The sequence below is a fragment of the Microtus ochrogaster genome, chromosome 6 (assembly GCF_000317375.1).
Source record: "Microtus ochrogaster isolate Prairie Vole_2 chromosome 6, MicOch1.0, whole genome shotgun sequence".
In the NCBI taxonomy this organism is placed as follows: domain Eukaryota; kingdom Metazoa; phylum Chordata; class Mammalia; order Rodentia; family Cricetidae; genus Microtus; species Microtus ochrogaster.
Window position 1 is genome coordinate 30,834,851 of NC_022013.1, and position 19,854 is coordinate 30,854,704.

Below are 19,854 nucleotides of genomic sequence, written 5' to 3' on the forward strand. Positions count from 1 at the left end.
TGTAGACCAGGCTGGTCTTGAACTCACAGAGATCCGCCTGCCTCTGCCTCCCGAGTGCTGGGATTAAAGGCATGCACCACCACCGCCCGGCAATTCTACAAGATTTTAAAGGAGAACTAATACCAATACTCCTCAAATTATTGTACACAATAGAAATAGAAGGAACATTGCCAACTCCTTTTATGAGGCTACAATTACCCTGATACCCAAACCACAGAAAGGCATTATTAAGAAAGAGAATTAAAGACCAATCTCACTTATGAACATTGTTGCAAAAATACCAAATAAAATACTGGCAAATCGAATCCAAGAACACATCAGAACCCATCATCCAACATGATCAAGTCAGCTTCATCCCATAGATGCAGGGATGATTCAACATACAAAAATCTGTCAATGTAATCCACCATGTAAATAAACTGAAAAACAAAAACCATATGATCATCTCATTAGATGCCAAAAAAGCTTTGCATAAAATATAACATACCTTCATGATAAAGATCTTGAAAAAAGCAGGGAAACAAGGAATATACCTAAACATAATAAAGACATTATGCAGCAAGCCAAGAGCCAACATCAAGCTGAATGGAAAGAGACTCACAGTGATTCCACTGAAATCAGGAACAAGACAAGATTGTCCATCCTCACCATATCTGTTCAATATAGTTCTTGAGGTCCTAGCTAGATCAATAAGACAGCAAATATAGATGAAGGGGGCACAAATTGTAAGAAAGTCAAACTCTTTCTATTTGTTGATGATATGATAGTTTACATAAGTGACCCCAAAAATTTTACCAAAGACCTTCTACAACTCATAAACATTTTGTGTAATGTAGCGGAATACAAGATTAACTCAAAAAAATCAGTAGCCCTCTTGTACATAGATGATAAATGGTCTGAGAAAGAAATCAGAGAAACAACACCATTCAAAATAGCCACAAATAGTAATAAATATCTCCAAATTATTCTAACCAAACAAGTGGAACTCTGTATGACAAGAGATTTAAATCTTTGAAGAAAGAAGTTGAAGAAGACACCAGAAAGTGGAAAGATCTCTCATGCTCTTGGGTACATAGAATTAAAATAGGAAAAATGGCAATATTACCAAAAGTAACCTACAGATTAAAGACAATGTCCATCAAAATCCCAGGCAAATTCCTCACAGACCATTCGAAAAAAATGGTACTTAACTTCATATGGAAAAGCAAAATTTCCAGGATAGCCAAAACAATCCAGTACAATAAAAAAAATCCCTAACTTCAAACTCTACTACAAAGCTACAATACTGAAAACAGCCTAGTATTGGCATAAAAACTGACAGGAGGACTAATGAAACCATATTGATCGATTAATACCCAGTTATTAATCCTCACTCTTCTGAACACCTGAGTTTTGACAAAGAAGCAAAACTATCAAATGGAAAAGAAGCATATTTAACAATTATGCTGGCATTACTGGATATTAACATGTAGAAGAGTGAAAATAGATCCAAACCTATCACCAAGCACAAAACTCAAGCTCAAATGTATCAAAGGCCTCAACATAAAGCTAGTCATATTGAACATAAGAGAAGAGAAAGTGGGAAGCACACTTGAACACGTTGGCACAGGTGATCACTTTCTAAATTGAACCCCAGTATCACAGACACTAAAAGAAACAATTAATAAATGGGAGCTCCTGAAACTTAAAAGCTTCTGTAAAGCAAAGGACATGGTCAACAGACAAAATGACAACCAACAGAATGGGAAAAGATCTTCACTAATTTCACATCAGACAGAGGTCTGATCTCCCGAATATACAAAGAACTCAAGAAATTGGTCATCAGAAGAACAAATAAGCCTGTGCTGAGGAGATCCATCCAAAGGGGTGAGTGTGTGTCCTCCCAGAAGGTCACTGGAAGGAAGTGCGGGGCACCTCCAGCTCCTGCTGCAAGGGCTTTTTGTTCAACACAACCCTGCTCCTCCAAATCTGCCCTTTTGTCTGTGGGTTCCTTGACCCACCAGGAGTCCCTGTTCCTGTGCTGAGGAGATCCACTCAGATGGGTGAGTGTGTGCCCCCTGGTGGGGAGGACAGTCCAGAAAAGGGTACAAGGCCCCTCCAGCTCCTGCTGCAGGGGCTTCTTTGTTCCACATGACCCTGACTCCCCCAAGCCTTCCCTATTGTCTGTGAGTCCTTGGCCCAGGAACAGATCCTACTCCTGCACTGAAGAGATCAAGCCAGAGGGCATTCCTTTCCATCTGTGGGGTCCTTAGATTCACCATCACAACCATCTCCAGTGGTGAGTGGCCCTAAGAGAAGCCAGGCTAAGAAAATTTCCCAAATACACAGTCAGTCACAGCAAAGATTGGATCAAGACACCAAGACTCTCCTAGCTGCATTTGAAGGAAGCGAAGGTCAGGTGCCAATGCAAGAATTCCTCCAACAACCTGAAAGGCAACATGACAACAACAGAATCCAGGGATCATGCAACAAGAAGATTTGAACATCCCATTCCAGAAAAAGTAGAAGAAACCCACTTTAAATGTAACATTATGAAAATAATGGACGACTTTAAACAGGATATGAAAAACTCCTTTAAAGAAATGAAGAAGACAAACAAAAAGATAGAAGAAATGAATAAATCTCTCAAAGATACCCAAGAAAATCAAGAAAAAGCAGTCAAACAGGTAATGGAAAAGTTCAACACTTGAAAAATGAAATGGAGGTATTAAAAATAACACAAACAAAGGGAAGGCTGGATATGGAAAATCTGGGGAAAAAGACAGGAACTATAGAGACAAGTATAACCAACAGAATACAAAAGATAGAAGAAAGAATCTCAGACACTGAAGATACTATAGAGGAAATAAACTCATTGATTAAAGAAAATAACAAATCCAACAAATTTTTCACACAAACAATCCAGAAAATCTGGGACACAAGGAAAAGACCAAACCTAAGATTAATAGGGGTAGAAGAAGGAGAAGTACAACTCAAATGCCCAGAAAATGTATTCAACAAAATTATAGAAGAAAACTTTCCCAACCTGAAGAAGGATATTCCTATGAAAGTACAAGAAGCATACAGAACACCAAATAGACTGGATCAAAAAAAAAAAGAAAAAGAAAAAGAAAACATCCCCTTGCCATATAATAATCAAAACGCAAAACATACAGAATAAAGAGTGAATATTAAGAGCTGCAAGAGAAAAATGTCAAGTAACATATAAAGGCAAACCTATCAGAATTATACCTGACTTCTCTATGGAAACCATGAAAGACAGAAGGTCTTGGATAGATGTGCTACAGACACTAAGAGACCATGGATGCAAGCCCAGACTATTATACCCAGCAAAGCTTGCATTCACCATCAATGGAGACAACAAGATATTCCAGGACAAAAACAGATTTAAAGAATACATAGCCACAAACACAGCCTTACAGTAAATACTAGAAGGAAAACCACAAACAAAGGAAGCCCACAACACCCATAATAACACAAGCATCTGACAAACCTCCACCAGCACAACTCAAAGAAGGGAGACACACAAACACTACCACCAGAAAAAATAACCGGAGTTAACAACCACTGGTCATTAATATCACTTCATATCAATGGACTCAATCACCTATAAAAAGGTGCAGGTTGAGAGAATGGATACGAAAACAGGATCCAGCAATCTACTGTTTACAAGAAACACACCTCAAACTCAAAGAAAGACACTACCTCAGACTAAAGGGTTGGGAAAAGGTTTTCTAATCAAAAGGACCAAAGAAACAAGCAGGTGTGGCTATACTAATATCTAACAAAGTTTATTTCAAACTAAAATCAATCAGAAGAGATGGAGAAGTACACTTTATACACATAACAGGAACAATTAATCAGGAGGAAGTCTTAATCCTGAGTATCTATGCCCCTAATATAAAAGTACAAACACATGTAAAAGAAATATTACTAGAACTGAAAGCATACATCAAACCCTACACTCTAATAGTAGGAGATTTCAACACTCCTCTGTCACCAATGGACAGGTAAACCAGACAGAAACCTAACAGAGAAATAAGAGATCTAAGAGATATAATTAACCAAATGGACTTAACAGACATCTATAGAACATTACACCCAAACAGTAAAGAATATACCTTCTTCTCAGCATCTCATGGAACCTTTTCAAAAACTGATCACATAATCTGTAACAAAGCAAACTTCTACAGATACAAAAACATTGTAGTAATCACCTGTGTACTATCGGATCAGCGTTGAATAAAGTTAGAATTCAACAACAATGCTACCCCCAGAAAGCCTACAAACTCATAGATACTGAACGGTCAACTACTGAACCACCGCTGGGGTGGGGAAGAAATAAAGAAAGAAATTAAAGTCTTCCTTGAATTCAAACGACAATAAAGCACAACATTCCCAAATTATGGGACACTATGAAAGCAGCGCTGAGAGGAAAGTTCAAAGCACTAAGTGCCCACATTTAAAAAAACGGAGAAAGAACACATTAGAGACTTAAGAGCACACCTGGAAGCTCTACAAAAAAAGAGGCAGACTCACACAGGAGGAGTAGAAGACTGGAAATAATCAAACTGAGGGCTGAAACCAACAAAATAGAAACACAGAAAACAATCCAAAGAATCAATGAAACAAAAAGCTGGTTCTTGGAGAAAATCAACAAGATTGACAAACCCCTATCCAAACTAATCAAACGTCAGAGAGAGAACACACAAATAAATAAGATCAGAAATGAAAAGAGCAACATAACCACTGACACAGAGGAAATTCAGAGATTCATGAGATCTTACTACAAAAGCCTGTATGCCACAAAATTGGAAAATATGAAAGAAATGGATACTTTTTAAGATAAGTATCATATACCAAAATTAAATCAAGACCAGGTGAACAGTTTAAATAGACTTGTAATTCACAAAGAATTAGAAGCTGTCATCAAAAACCTCCCTACCAAAAAAAAAGCCCAGGACCAGATGGTTTCAATGCAGATTTCTATCAGAACTTCCAAGAAGAGCTAATACCTATACTCCTTAATGTGTTTCGCAAAATGGAAAGAGAAGACTCATTACCAAGTTTCTTTTATGGAGCTACAGTTACCCTGACACCAAAACCACAGAAAGACTCAACCAAGAAAGATAATTACAGACCAATCTCGCTCATAAATATCGAAGCAAAAATTCTCAATAAAATACTGGCAAACTGAATCCAAAAATAGATCCATAAAATTATCCATTATGATCAAGTAGGCTTCATTCCAGAGATGCAGGACTGGTTCAACATATTAAAATCTATCAACGTAATCCATCATATAAATAAATGTAAAGAAAAAACACATGATTATTTCATTAGATACTGAAAAAGCCTTTGACAAAATTTAAATTCCTTTATGATAAAGGTCTTGGAAAGACTAGGGATACAAGGTTCATACCTAAATAAAATCAACGCAATATACAGCAAGCCAACAGCTAACATCAAATTAAATAGAAAGAAACTTAAAGCCATTCCACTAAAATCAGGAACAAGACAAGGCTGTTCACTCTCTTCATACCTCTTTAACATAGTGCTTGAAGTTCTAGTAATAGCAATAATACAACATAAAAGGATCAAAGGGATTCGAATTGGAAAGGAAGAAGTCAGACTTTCTTTACTTGCAGATGATATGATAGTATACATAAGCGACCCCAAAAACGCTACCAAAGAACTCCTACAGCTAATAATCACCTTTAGTGATGTGGCAGGATACAAGGTCAACTCTAAAAAATCAGTAGCCCTCCTATACACAAAAAACAATGAAGAAGAGAAGGAAATCAGGGAAACAAAAACTTTCACAATAGCCACAAAAAGCATAAAGTATCTTGGGGTAACTCTAACTAAGGCAGTGAAAGGTCTATTTGACAAGAACTTTAAGACTTTGAAGAAAGAAATTGAAGAGGATACCAGAAAATGGAAGGATCTCCCTTGCTCTTGGATTGGGAAGATCAACATAGTAAAAATGCCAATTGTGCCAGAAGAAATCTATAGATTCAATGCAATCCCCATCAAAATCCCAACAAAATTCTTCACAAACCTTGAGAGAACAATAATCAAATTTATATGGAAAAACAAAAAAACTAGGATAGCCAAAACAATCCTATACAATAAAAGTACTTCTAAAGGCATTACCATCCCTGACTTCAAACTCTATTACATAGCTACAGTAATAAAAACAGCTTGGTATTTGCATAAAAACAGAGATGTTGACCAATGGAATCGAATAGAAGACCTGGATTTTAACACACAAACATATGAACACCTGATTTTCGACAAGGGAGCTAAAAGTATACAATGGAAGAAAGAAAGCATCTTCAACAAATGGTGCTGGCATAACTGGATTTCAACCTGTAGAAGAATGAAAATAGATTTATATCTATCACCATGCACAAATCTTAAATCCAAATGGATTAACGACCTCAATATAAATATGACCACACTGAACCTGAGAGAAGAGAAAGTTAGAAGCAGACTGCAACACATGGGCACACGAGACCACCTCCTATGTATAAACCCAGTAGCACAGACAACAAGAGCAACAATGAATAAATGGTACTTCCTGGAACTGAGAAGCTTCTGTAAAGCAAAAGATACTGTCATTAAGACAAAAAGGCAACCTATTGAATGGGAGAAGATCTTCACTAACCTCACATCAGACAAAGGTTTGATCTTCAAAATATATAAAGAACTCAAGAAACTAGATATTAAAATTCTGGATAACCCAATTAAAAATGGGGTACTGCTCAGTGAGCTGTTGTTGGGTGGCACTCCTAGAGGGCTGGATGATCCTGTGTACTTCTGGTTTGTCGCTCACTGCTTTCCTTTGCAAATTATGTTTGATAATTTAAAAAAAATGCGGTACTGAACTGAAAAGAGAATTCTCAACAGAAGAAGTTCAAATGGCTAAAAGATACTTAAGGTCATGCTCAACCTCCTTAGCGATCAGGGAAATGCAAATTAAAAGATACCATATTACACCTGTCAGAATGGCTAAAATCAAAAACTCCAATGATAACTTATGCTGGAAAGGATGTGGAGTAAGGGGAACATTCATTCATTGCTGGTGGAAATGCAAACTTGTGCAACCACTTTGGAAATCATTATGGTGGTTTCTCAGGAAACTGGGAGTCAACCTATTTTAGGATCCAGTAATTCCACTCCTGGGAATATACCCAAGAGATGCCCAATCATACTACAAAAGCATTTGTTCAACTATGTTCATAGCAGCATTATTTGTAATAGCCAGAACCTGGAAACAACTTAGATGACCCTCAATGGATAAATGGATAAAGAAGGATCTGGACATATACACATTAGAGTTCTACTCAGTGGTAGAAAACAATGACATCTTGAATTTTGCATGAAAATGGATGGAAATAGAAAACACCTTATTGAGTGAGATAACCCAGACCCAAAAAGATGAGTATGGTATGTACTCATTCATTAGTGGATTCTAGCCATAAACAAAGGACATTGAGCCTATAGTTTGCGGTCCTAGAGAAGTTAATAAGAAGGTGAACCCAAAGAAAAACATATATTTATCCTCCTAGATATTAGAAGTAGCCAAGATTGCTGGGCAAAAGTTGGGAGCGTGGGGGTGAGGATTGGGTGGGGGTTGGGGAGATGGTGAGAGAGAAAGGAGAAGGGAAGGACTGGGGAGAGCTTGCGGGAATGTGATGGTTGAGAATGAGGAAAAGTGGATATGGGAGCAGGGAAGAAGATATCTTAATTAAGGGAGTCATTTTAGTGTTGGCAAGACACTTTTCTCTAGAGGGGTACCCAGGTCCAAGGGGATGTCCCCAACTAGGTCCTTTGGTAGCAGAGGAGAGGCTTCCTGAACTTGCCTTCTCCCATGGCCACACTGATGAATATCTTGCATATTACCATATAACCTTCATCCAGCGATGGATGGAGATAGAGACAGAGACCCACATTGGAGCACTGGACTGAGCTCCCAAGATTCAGATGAAGAGCAGGAAGAGGGAGAACATGGGCAAGGAAGTTAGGAGCGCGAGGGGTACATCCACCCACTGAGAAGGTGTGATGATCTAATGGGAGCTCAACAAGGCAGCCCCTGGACAGGGACTGAAGAACATGTGATCAGACTGGCCTCTGGATATGACTGATAATGAGGACTGACTGAGAAGCCAATGGCACTGGGTTTTGATTCTACTGCATGTACTGGCTTTTTGGGAACCTAGTCTGTTTGGATGCACACCTTTCTAGACCTGGATTGAGGGGGGAGGACCTTGGACTTCCCACAGGGCAGGGCACCCTGACTTCTCTTAGGACTGGAGAGGAAAGGGGAAGGGGAGTGGGAGGGAAATGGGAGGAGGGGAGGAGGTGGAAATGTTTAATAAACAAATAAAAATATGTATTAACAAAAAAGAACAAATAATCCAATAAAAATGGAGTATAGATCTAAACATAGAACTCTAAACAAAGGAATCTAAAATGGCTGTAAGTCACTTAAAGGAAACATCCTTAGTCATCAGAGAAGTGCAAATCAAAACAACTCTGAGATTCCTTCTTACACCTGTATGAATGGCTAAGATCAAAAGCACTGATGACAACTTATGCTGGAGAGGTTGTGTGGTAAAGGGAACACTCCTGTATTGTTGGTGGGAATGCAAGCCCCTTTGGATATCAGCATGGCGATTTCTTAGAAAATTAGGAAACAACCTTCCTCAAGACCCAGTATATAACCAATCTCAATCGTGCCACAAGATCATTTGCTCAACTATGCTCATAGCAGCATTATTTGTCATGGCCAGAACCTGGAAACAACCTAAATGCCCCTCAACTGAAGAATGGATAAGAAAACTGGGGTACATTTACACAATGGAGTACTACACAGCAGAAAAAAATAACATCTTGAATTTTGCAGGCACATGGATGGATCTAAAAAAAACATCATACTTAGTGAGGTAATCCAGACCCAGAAAACAATTATCACATATACTCACTCATAAGTGGTTTTTATTTTTATTCTTTTGAACCTCTTTTTTTATTGATTTTTATTGAGCTCTACATTTTTCTCTGCTCTTCTCCCTGCCTCTCCTTAAACCCTCTCAAACCCTCCCTCAAGGTGCCCATGTTCCCAATTTACTCAAGAGATCTTGTCTTTTTCTACTTCCCATGTAGATTAGATTTATGTATGTCTCTCTTAGGGTCCTCATTGTTGTCTAAGTTCTCTGGTATTGTGATATGTGGGCTGATTTTATTTGCTTTATGTTTAAAAACCACTTATGAGTGAGGCCATGTGATAATTGTCTTTCGGGTTCTGTGTTTCTTAACTCAGAATGATGTTTTCTAGCTCCATCCATTTGCCTGCAAAATTCAAAGATGTCATTTTTTTTCTACTGTGTAGTAAGCACTCCATTTTGCAAATGTGCCATACTTTCCTTATTCATTCTTTTTTTGAATGGCATTTAGATGTTTCTAGGTTCTGGCTATGACAAACAATGCTGCTATGAACTTAGTTGAGCAAGTGTCCTTGTGGCATAACAGAACATCCTTTAGATATATATACCCCAAAGTGATATTACTAGGTTTTGTGGAAGGTTGTTTCCTAAATCCTGAGAAATCACCATACTGACATCCAAAGGGGCTGTACCAGCTTGTATTCCCACCATAAATGCAGAAGGAGATCAAGGGAATACAAATCAGAAAGGAAGAGTCAATCTCTCACTATTTGCTGATGATTTGATGGTTTACATAAGTGACCCCAAAATTCTACCAAGGAACTTCTACAACTCATAAACACTTTCAGTAATGTAGAATGATACAAGATTAGCTCAAAAAATCAGTAGCTTTCCTGTACACAGATGATAAAAGGGCTGAAAAAGAAATCTTAAGTTTAAACATAAAGCAAAGAAAACCATCCCACAAATCACAATCCCAGAGAACCAAGACAACAATGAAGACCCTAAGAGAGACATGCATAGATCTAATTTACATGGGAAGTAGAAAAAGACAAGATCTGCTGAGTAAAGTGGGAGAAAAGGGACCTTGGGAGAGGGTTGAAGGGGAGGGGAGAGTCAGGGAGAGGTGTAGAGAAATACATAGAGCTAAAAAAAAATCAATAAAAAATACAGTTAGAGAAAATAACAGCAGTAGCAACAAGATAGTGCTGGTCTCATTAACAAGAAAGCTTCATTTTCTTTAGCCCCCCCCACCCACCCCGCACAAATAAAAGACTGGGGTCACTCAGGTATTCATCGTAACAATGAATAAATTTTAATAAGAAGAGGGTTTTTTATTTCATTATTGGTTACCAAGGATGTGGGACCATATCTTCAAAAGTATATGGAATTTATTGTGTGAGAGTTCATCTAGTATTAAAACATCCCATCCTACAGAGAAGTTTTTTTAGTAGGAAGGTAAAGAACTTCAGGAAGACACTGAAACTGACCAGATTCAGGAAACCCCTCACTCCAAAGTAAACAAGCCAAGCTGATGAGTCATTTCCCAATAAGGCAAGCTGCAAAGAAGATAGGAAGACAAGGTTAGGTACAAAATAGAAGACTTTGAGACCTTTTAAACTGCCTGGACGAAACAAAACCAGCCAAGCTCCTTGGAAGGAGTTTAGATCAGCTGAGTCCCTTGGAAAAAGAAAAACATTCTTCAACCTGTTGAGCTTACTGCAGATTTGTAATGTACTCCAAGGTTCCTTGCTTTTGTGATCAGTTACCCATGCTGGTGGGCCTTGGTGATAATGCTATCTTTGAGTCTTTTCTAATCCTGTTAGTAACTCTTCACCCATCTTTCAATAATCCCAATAAAACTCATTGATCATCAAGTTGGGCTTTGGTGGTATCTGTATGTTGATTTATCATGAACTCCTTTTCTGGGGTTGGTGAGTGGATGCCTATATGCCATCTTCACAGGCAGTTTTGTCACATTCATAAATGATATCATAATATTTTTAGTTTTATTTTTTAATGCTACGACTAACCATAAGGCTGTGGGCTAGCCAAATGTCCCAGTGAACTAGTAACTCTGCCTTTGCATTCTATTTTAGTGATGTACTGTAGAAAACCCTGATTTCATAATCTTTAACTGTTTATAATCAAAGAAAAATCAATGATCACCATTTGTTTAGTTTTATTTTTTTAATTGGGGTGTCATTTTATTCTGTTTGTTGTTTTTTTTTTTTTTAATAATAGGTCTTCATATGTCTCCCAGGCTGGTCTCAAATTCAAGACTCTCAAATTTCTACCGCCCAAATCCTGGGATTACAGGTAGGTACCACCTTGTCAGGTGTAGACATCCTTCATGATTTACATTTGAGTGGACCCTTGGTGCTGCAAGTCAAATTTCTAAATTTCTGCTGCTATTTTTTTCTAAAGGGATTCTGGTAGACCCAGGCATGGCAAACATGTCTCTGCCAGACTTTGCCTTTCTTCCCATTCCCCCTGCCTTGACTATAAACCATTAGATTACATTCCTAAACTAGCCACCAATGTCTATTCTCTTATTTGGCCACTTCCTTCTCCCGAGATTGACTACCAGGGTTCAGCTATCAAAGTATTGAAGTCCAGCAATTGAAAGCCCCTTTTCACTAACCTAATTATCAAGTCCCAATAAGATCAAACACCTCATACTGAAGGGTTTACCTTTTACAAATGAATTTAGGTTTCAGTTCTCTGAGAAGGGTAAACTTGTGTCTCTTCCAACAAATGGTCATTTATCAACAAATTACTTTCAGGGACAAAGGAGAGAGCACAAGGTCTGAGTCAGCTCAACAATGTTTCAAGAAACAGTTCCAGAAACCCCCTTTAAACTTACCTGAGAGAACTGCCTTATTTTTGGTTCACTAAAATGGGACAGAGCTAAACTGACAGTCCTCAGAAAAACTACAGCCTTCTGCTAGCTCAGCAAGCACCCTATGGCTCCTTCCACTAGCTCAGTAGGCTCCCAAAGCCATTTTGCTGGCTCAGCAGGTAACCCCCAGTCTCCTGATAACTAAAGATAACTTTCCCTATCTGCAACTACTGGAAGGTCCCTAACTACTAGGACCCTTTGCCATTCAGCCACCATACTAATCTTTCCTCCACCAATCAGCTCCAGATTAATCCCTCCTCTCTGAAATTCCTCTAACTCCATTTAAAAGGAAAAAAATAAACCTTGTTTTTGCATTCTGGATTTGACTGGATTCCGGTGGTGTCTCTCTGGGGGCGTCTCAGCTTGGGCATAATATTTGGTGAGCTGGCCGGGACTCCAGCCGGGGCTCTCGAAGGTCTAGAGGTTTATTTTAATACCGGTAAGATATATGTATGTATGTGTTGATTGTTCGGCCTAGAAAAGGAGAGGCTCACTAGGAGGCAAAACTTTCTGGGAGAGAGAGCTGACTCTAGACTAGAGAGCAGACTCACTAGCAGGAGACATTGTCTGAGAGAAAGCTGACTGGCTAGTCCGAGTGATAACCAGGCTCTCACTAAGGGACAGATGTGTCAGGACAGTATTCTTGGTAGGAGAAAGAGACATCTCGATTCCTCTGAGGTTATTATAGCTAGTTAGAATCTGGCTGCTGCAGAGGTTGAGGGGAGTCTGGCTGAAGCAAACCTCAAGATAGCTGAAGTGAGGTTTCAGCAGACTCCTACAGGGAGCAATCAAGAACCTCTGGTGGAGGTCTGGTTCCAGTTCAGGAGTGTTTTGGGGCTTCTTCCCTCACCAAGAGAAGAGGAGGTATCTTGTTCTTTGCCCCAGGACATTTTCAAAGTCTGGATTTGTTTTTTGTTTGTCCTAATTAGCATACGTGGTTTTTTTTTTTTTTTTGTTGTTGTTGTTGCTCTGTTTGTTTTAAGCAATTTCACCTCTCCCTCTGTTATCATGGGAAACACTCTCTCTACCCCCTGAAATTCCAGGAAGCCTGGTTGTCTGATTGTTATCTAAATGAGACAGAGCTTAACTGTGGGGATAGGAAAGGGAGCGCGACAGGAAAGCCAAACCATGAGACTGCCGGAAGTGCAATGTGGCAGAGGACCTGGGACTAGGTGGTGCCAAACTCCGTGCAAGCTGAATGCACAGCCCTGGGGTCCCTCTGGGGATGGTGAATCGGGCAGGGCTCCAAGGCCATGGAGCAGAGGTGCCAGGGATGAAATAGATGGCAAAATTGTCCTGCACCCTGCTGAGGGCAGAGGGCAGGGGCGAGGGCGCAGATTGGAACAGTCCTGGCAGGAGGAGAAAACAGCATGGGCCCAAGAAGCACCACAGTCCCGGGGCACAGCTGGGCCTTACTGGGAGCCTACCGGTAACAGTCAGGGACCTGAGCATTTTCCTCCATGCCTTGCTCTGCAAGCCCTGTCTCAGCATCTTGAGAGCTTGGCAGACCTCTTTGGGCAGGAGGGAGGGACCTGCATGCCTGTTCATAGGGAATTGACTGCTTACAATCGAAAAACTGCGCAAATGTAAAACAGAGAATCTGAGATTATGGACAGAGAAAAGTAAAGAAAAATTTTTTTTAGGAACATCGGCAGATAGCCAAGGACACTCTTGTGCCCACCACTGCTGCCTCCCTCTTTTCTTTCCTAAGCTAAGTTTTTCTTCCTTGTGATAACATTCAAGGTCTCTTCAGCTGGCCAGCAGTTTCCCATCTTAATCCATTCGTAGCCTGATACTGCTTATAAAAAATGTTAAATTATACTAACCTGTATACTTTATAAAGCGTTGATTTAAAAGTAAATGTTAAAGATGCATTATGTTTGGGAAAAATATGCTTTTATTTCCACAGGAAAAGAAAAATATATGGGCTTTAGTCATTTATGTCCAATGGGTTACACTTATCATCTTTGATTAAGATGTATACATTTTTGCTTTTGTTTTAAATATTTTATTTATGCCATGTTCTGCTGGACAAAAAATACAGAAAAAGACTTTGATGGAAATTTGTATAGTGTCTAAAAAATGAGAGGAAAGGCAAAAAAGTTTTTGATGGAAGTTTTTATGTTGTCTGAAAAGCAAAAAATTGCAGAAGGTATAAAAAAGTCATAAAAGGCCAGAGGATGTGAACTGTTTGCTATGGTTTCTCATAGTTTCTCATACCTACAAATACTAAATTTAAAAAGGAAGACATCAAAATAAGCTAAATGTTTAACATACTAGGTTAATTATGGCTTTAAAAAGTCTTGTAAAAGGTTCATGTCAAGATTGCCAGGCAAAATTTGGGAGCTTGGGGGTGGGGGTGGGGTGGGAGTAAGGATAGATGGGGAGAGAAAAGTGAGAAGGGGAGGATGGGGAGAGCTTGGGGGAATGAGATGGTTGGGATGGAGGAAGGTTGGATATGGGAGCAGGGAAGTATATATCTTAAGTAAGGGAGCCATTTTAGGGTTGGCTAGAGACTTGACTCTAGAGGGGTTCCCAGGTGTCCATGGAGATGTCCCCAGCTAGTTCCTTGGGCAGCTGAAGAGAGGGTGCCTGAAATGGCCCTATCCTATAGCCATACTGATGAATATCTTGCATATTACCATAGAACCTTCATCTGGCGATAGATGGAGATAGAGACAAGGACCCACTTTGGAGCACTGGACTGAGCTACCGAGGTCCAAATGAGGAGCAGAAGGAGGCAAAATATGAGCAAGGAAGTGAGGACCGCGAGGGGTGCGTCCACCCACTGAGATGGTGGGGCTGATCTACTGGGAGCTCACCAAGGCCAGCTGGACTGGGACTAATGGAGCATGTGATCAAACCGGACTCTCTGAAGGTGGCTGACAATGAAGGCTGACTGAGAAGCCAAGGACAATGGCACTAGGTTTTGATCCTACTGCATGTACTGGCTTAGTGGGAGCCTAGTCTGTTTGGATGCTCACCTTACTAGACCTGGATGGAGGGGGGAGGGCCTTGGACTTCCCACAGGGCAGGGAACCCTAACTGCTGTCTGGACTAGAGAGAGAGGGAGGGGGAGAGATATTGAGGGGAGGGAATAGAAGGAGGTAGAAATTTTTAACAATAATAAAAAAAAAAATAAAGGGTCATGTTAATATCTTGAGAAAATTATGTAGGCTTGTTTTGTTGAAAAGTTTGCCTATGGTAATTGAAAGTATTGTACTTGTTCTCTGAGCTCTCTGGTCACTAGGTTCAGGTTAGCAGGAATTTGGATGCTGTTTTTGATATAGATAATGTTAAAACTGTTTTATTCTGTTCTTTTTTGAAAAGCTGCACCTCAATGCTTTTATACACAAGAATGTACTTTGCTCTGTCAGTTAAACCTTGTAATTCAAGAGTCAGCCAGATAAAGGACTAAAAGGGATCACTGAGAACAGCTGAGACTAGAGTCCCAAAGAAAGAACAGTTGCAAGGATGGACCTTAACAGTTTTAGAAACACCAATGCCAGGATATAGTCACCGGAAGTGTCAGCTACAATAAAATAAAATAGATTATGAGATATATGTGCTTGCAAAAGTTTTTATATTGTTAATGTTTAGATTTTAGCCTTATTGTCTTTGCTAACTTTGTTAAGTTTAAGATATTTGGATAAACTGAATGTTATATACTAAAAGGAACTAATGGCTCTTTCATTAATATATGACAATATAATACAAATTTGTTCTGTTTTTTTTTTACACTCAGAAAGGCTAATTTGGTTTCTTTATTAGGTTCAATGTAAAATCATTAATTTAAAGGTTAAATCTGATAACATATGATATAAAGTCATGATCTTATTAAAGATGCAAAGACTGTTAGAAATACAAGTTATGAATCAGTTAACCTTAAAGTACTGATATAATTACAGAGATGTGCCTTATTTAGTATCCTATATATGTTTTTAAAGTCAAGCTTAAAACAAGTAATTAATAGTAAAGTTTGTCTGATCAGATATACCTGGGAAGCCCTAAATACTTCAGAGATCTATGAAATAAGACATTTAAAATAGTGATTTAAAAGCTTATTTCAGACAGAGACTCCCAGATCCTAGCAGTGACCCAAAGTCTCCAGAGAAGATTATGAGGCACCACAATGGCTCTACCTGGATAATGATGACACTGACCACTGGACAAGATGCCCCAATGCACCACCTGCTGCCAGGATCCAGCCCAGACTATGGACACTGGAGAATTGATTGCACCACTTTTACCTAGACAAAATAAGGTCAGTCTTTTCCATGTCCCTTTTCAACAGGAACCTCTCATCTTATGGGCCTGGTAAAGCCTGTTGTTCTGGTACTTCAATAGCCTTCAATGCTATGGAGACCTGGGTACGACTGTACATGGGCTGATCTCTGTCTTTTTTTCAATAGTTTTGAAAGCTGCTTGGTCTGTATTTAAATGTAATTTATTTATCCTTCTGAGATCTCTGACAGTATTTATGGCTGGGCTAGCTATAGCTTTGTTAATTTGACAGCTTCAAATTTTAAGATATAAATTAATTAAAATATGACTTCTTACTGTTTGGATCACAAGTTCAAAGTTTTAAATTTCTTTTAGTTGTCTATGCTCGTATAACCCAAATCTATGTTTTTGCTAGATCTCAAAGGTATGAGTTTATTTTTGCTGTTTTATATCTGTTATTTGTTTTTTTCTATAATATAAATTTTAATATGGGCCTAAAAGTTTCAAATGTATTAAACTTCTGTTCCTAGTTTGAATTTGTCTCGACACGTTTCCCCTTCGTTGATAGATACAACCAAGCACTAATTACTGACTACAATCTGCTCCAAATGACTGTGGACCCTGGACTTGCTGAAAACTGATATGGACTAGTTTGGCCTGTGTGAATGCTCCCTGGCTCTTCAACAGTTCACAAACCAGATGCTCCTAATAAATACCCCATTGCCTAAATTTTCTCTTTGTTTTTGACTAGCATTTCCCTTCTGTTAATTCTTGACAATGATGCCCCAAGTCAGCTGGAAACAGTTAAAAGAATACATTTTCCTATAATCCCTGGTTGAGACACTAAGTCAAAAGGGAACTTCCTTACATAGAAAGACTCTGCAGTTTTTGGAGAGAAATTCTGTTTTTACATTTACTATTCAGAAATTATAAGAGATAATTTGGCCAAAGTTAGGAAAAGATTGGCTAAGCAGAGAAAAAAATCAGACCCTTCCCAAGGATGGTTTGAGTCCTAGTTTTCATAGTCCCCATGGCTAACAATGTTGATAGCTGGGCTAATGGAGCTCATAATAATACTCATGCTACTGTTAACTTTTGGACCATGCATCGTAAATAGCCCTCTCGACCCTTTCAATATCAGGGAAGAAAGGTATGTTGCCCCTGCTTGGTCCTAAGGGGAACCAAAATTGGTCCCCCAAGTTACAAAAGAAGGGGGAAATGTAAGAATATGGAAAATTTTAAGAGACTTTGCTCAATCAGTAGTTGGTTAAGACATTGGGTTCAAGAAATTTTGAAACATCAAGAGATAGTTGAAAACAGGTACCTGTGCAAAAATGTTCCTAGCAGCTAGCCACCTGTCAACATCCAGCTTTGTGGTCTAGACAGAAGCAGAAGTAACTGCTGGGGGTGGAGGGTGGGTGGCATGCACAGAAGCAGAAGAAGCCTTTAAAGGAGGAAGGGGGTATGCAGAAGTAGCCCACATCCTTGGTTTAGCAAGACTAACCCCCTTGACACAATATGTGTCAACCCCAGATGAGAAATGGGAGCTCTCCCTACTGCACTACTGGACAGCTCCCAGCTAGCTGGAAAGAATAAACGTTGCTGTGCATTCTGGATTTAACTGGATTCTGGTGGTGTCTCTTTGGGGGTCTCAAATTGGGCATAACACTCTTGTTATTGCATTTGTGGCTGTTGGTCTTCTTTGGGAGCTTCTTTCAGACCCTAAAATGATGTGGGAGTGTCATATATCAATCTGTTGATTTCATTGGTTAAGCAATAAAGAAACTGCTTTGGCCTTGATAGGTCAAAACATAGGTGGGAGGAGTAAACAGAACAGAATGCTGGGAGAAAGAAGCTGAGTCAAGGAGTCTCCATGATTCTCCCACTCCAGGCAGACGCAGGTTAAGATCATTCCTGGTAAGCCAGCTCGTGGGCTACACAGATATTTAGAAATGGGCTAGTCCAGGTGCTAGAGTTAGCCGAGAAAAGGCTAGAGATAATGGGCCAAGCGGTGTTTAAAAGAATACAGTTTCCGTATAATTATTTCAGGGCATAAGCTAGCCATGCGGGCGGCTGGGTGCCGGGGACGCAGCCCAGCCGCTCCTATTTCAACACTAAAATTTCCCAAGTATGTCCAAAGATAAAACCTCAGCTAATTGAAAATACACTAATGTAACAGCTGCTTGATTAATCAATTATGTCTGAGATGATTAAACCATCTCTGAAGTTCCTCTATCTATTCTTAAAATGAACCAGCATGTTCCTCAGGATTGCCACCATTTTGTATAGGTGAATGACTCCACATGCATGCTGAAATATTAATAAATGCTTTTGCTCTTGCGTACTACTCAAGTCTGGGGTCTCCTTCAGTGCTTCCTCAGACCAAACAATCCTAACACGGGGTTCCCCTAGTACCTTTATAAACCACATTTTCCTATGTGCTTTGTCTGTCTCCTCTCTCTCCAGAGGTGGTCCTTTGTCCTGAATCAATACTTTTCCTTTCACTTTCAATTTTTTTCTCTTCCAAATTGTCCATCTCTTCCCTTTCTACTTTTCAAATTTGCATGATATGTCATACTTCAAATTATAATTTTGATAGTGGAGAACTAGTTTAAATAACTAAGAGCATGCCTTTATGATAATGAAACAATTATACTTTAATCAGAGATACTTGGTATACACATGCCATATAAAGGAATTATTAATTTAATATAATTAATTTAATGTAATTAGAGGTTTATTGTGTGTTTAACACAACTCAGTATGTTCAACATGTCCTCCAACTTAAAACCTCTTCCAGAGTCATAAGAATCACAAGAATGAGATTTCTATACCTGATGAATACATTATTTTAAAACAGATTAAAAGGCTGCTGAGATGGCGCAGTCAGTGAGAGGGCCTGCCTCCCAGCTTGGTGACAGAGGAGTTCAATCCCTGAAATTCACATGATGAAAAGAAAGAGCTGACTCACAAGTTCTCTGATATCTTTATGTGTAACGTGGTATGCACACGTCCACAGACATGCACATGCACTCACTGTGCACATACAGGAAACATAATTGAATGCAATGAAATAATAAATACAAATATGATCATCTGTCAGGACGTGGTGGCACACGCCTTTGATCCCAGTACTCAGGAGGCAGAGGCAGGCAGATCTTTGTGAGTTTGAGGCCAGCCTGGTCTAAAGAGCTAGTTCCAGGACAGGCTCAAAGCTTCAGAGAAACCCTGTCTTGAAGAAAAAGAAAAAAAAAAACTCAAAAACGTCCTTTCTCCTAGTTTATATTAATTGGACGGAATATTCTAGGAAGTTAATTTTTTATATAACAGATAAATAATTTTGTTTTGTAAAAAAAATTAGAGACAATAGTACTCACCAAAACATGAGGGCCTATCAGACCATCCATCATAATTACATATTATGGAGCCTTTGGTATCTTTATGTCTGTTTTCATATCCAACATGGCATTCATAGTCTAATTTGTCATTGAGTTTAAACCATGTGCTGTTGTTTTTAGTCCCAGCATTCTCAAATACAGGCCTATCACAAAACTCTAATACAAAATAAAATGGAAGATTTCATTTTTCAGTGTTAATGGACAAACTGAGCAATTCTCATGAGGCTATAGTAGTCCCAGGTTAATCTATGATAGCAATTAAATACTGTATAAAAATACCCTTAGAAGACCAACAAGAAATCATTTTCTTGAAAGAGTTATTAAATAAAAAAGTACATCACTATTAGCATTTACTTCCTCAGTTAAGTTTCATAAAACTTTA

General features: G+C 39.0%; 1 protein-coding gene across 1 annotated transcript in view; it reads right to left on the reverse strand.

The window, feature by feature from the left end:
* The window catches only part of LOC101991336 (complement factor H), a 130,324-nt gene that overhangs the window by 101,982 nt on the left and 8,488 nt on the right, over window positions 1–19,854 (reverse strand). The window contains 1 exon segment of the mRNA XM_005372430.1: window positions 19,452–19,628. Coding sequence (XP_005372487.1) covers window positions 19,452–19,628 — 177 coding nt within the window.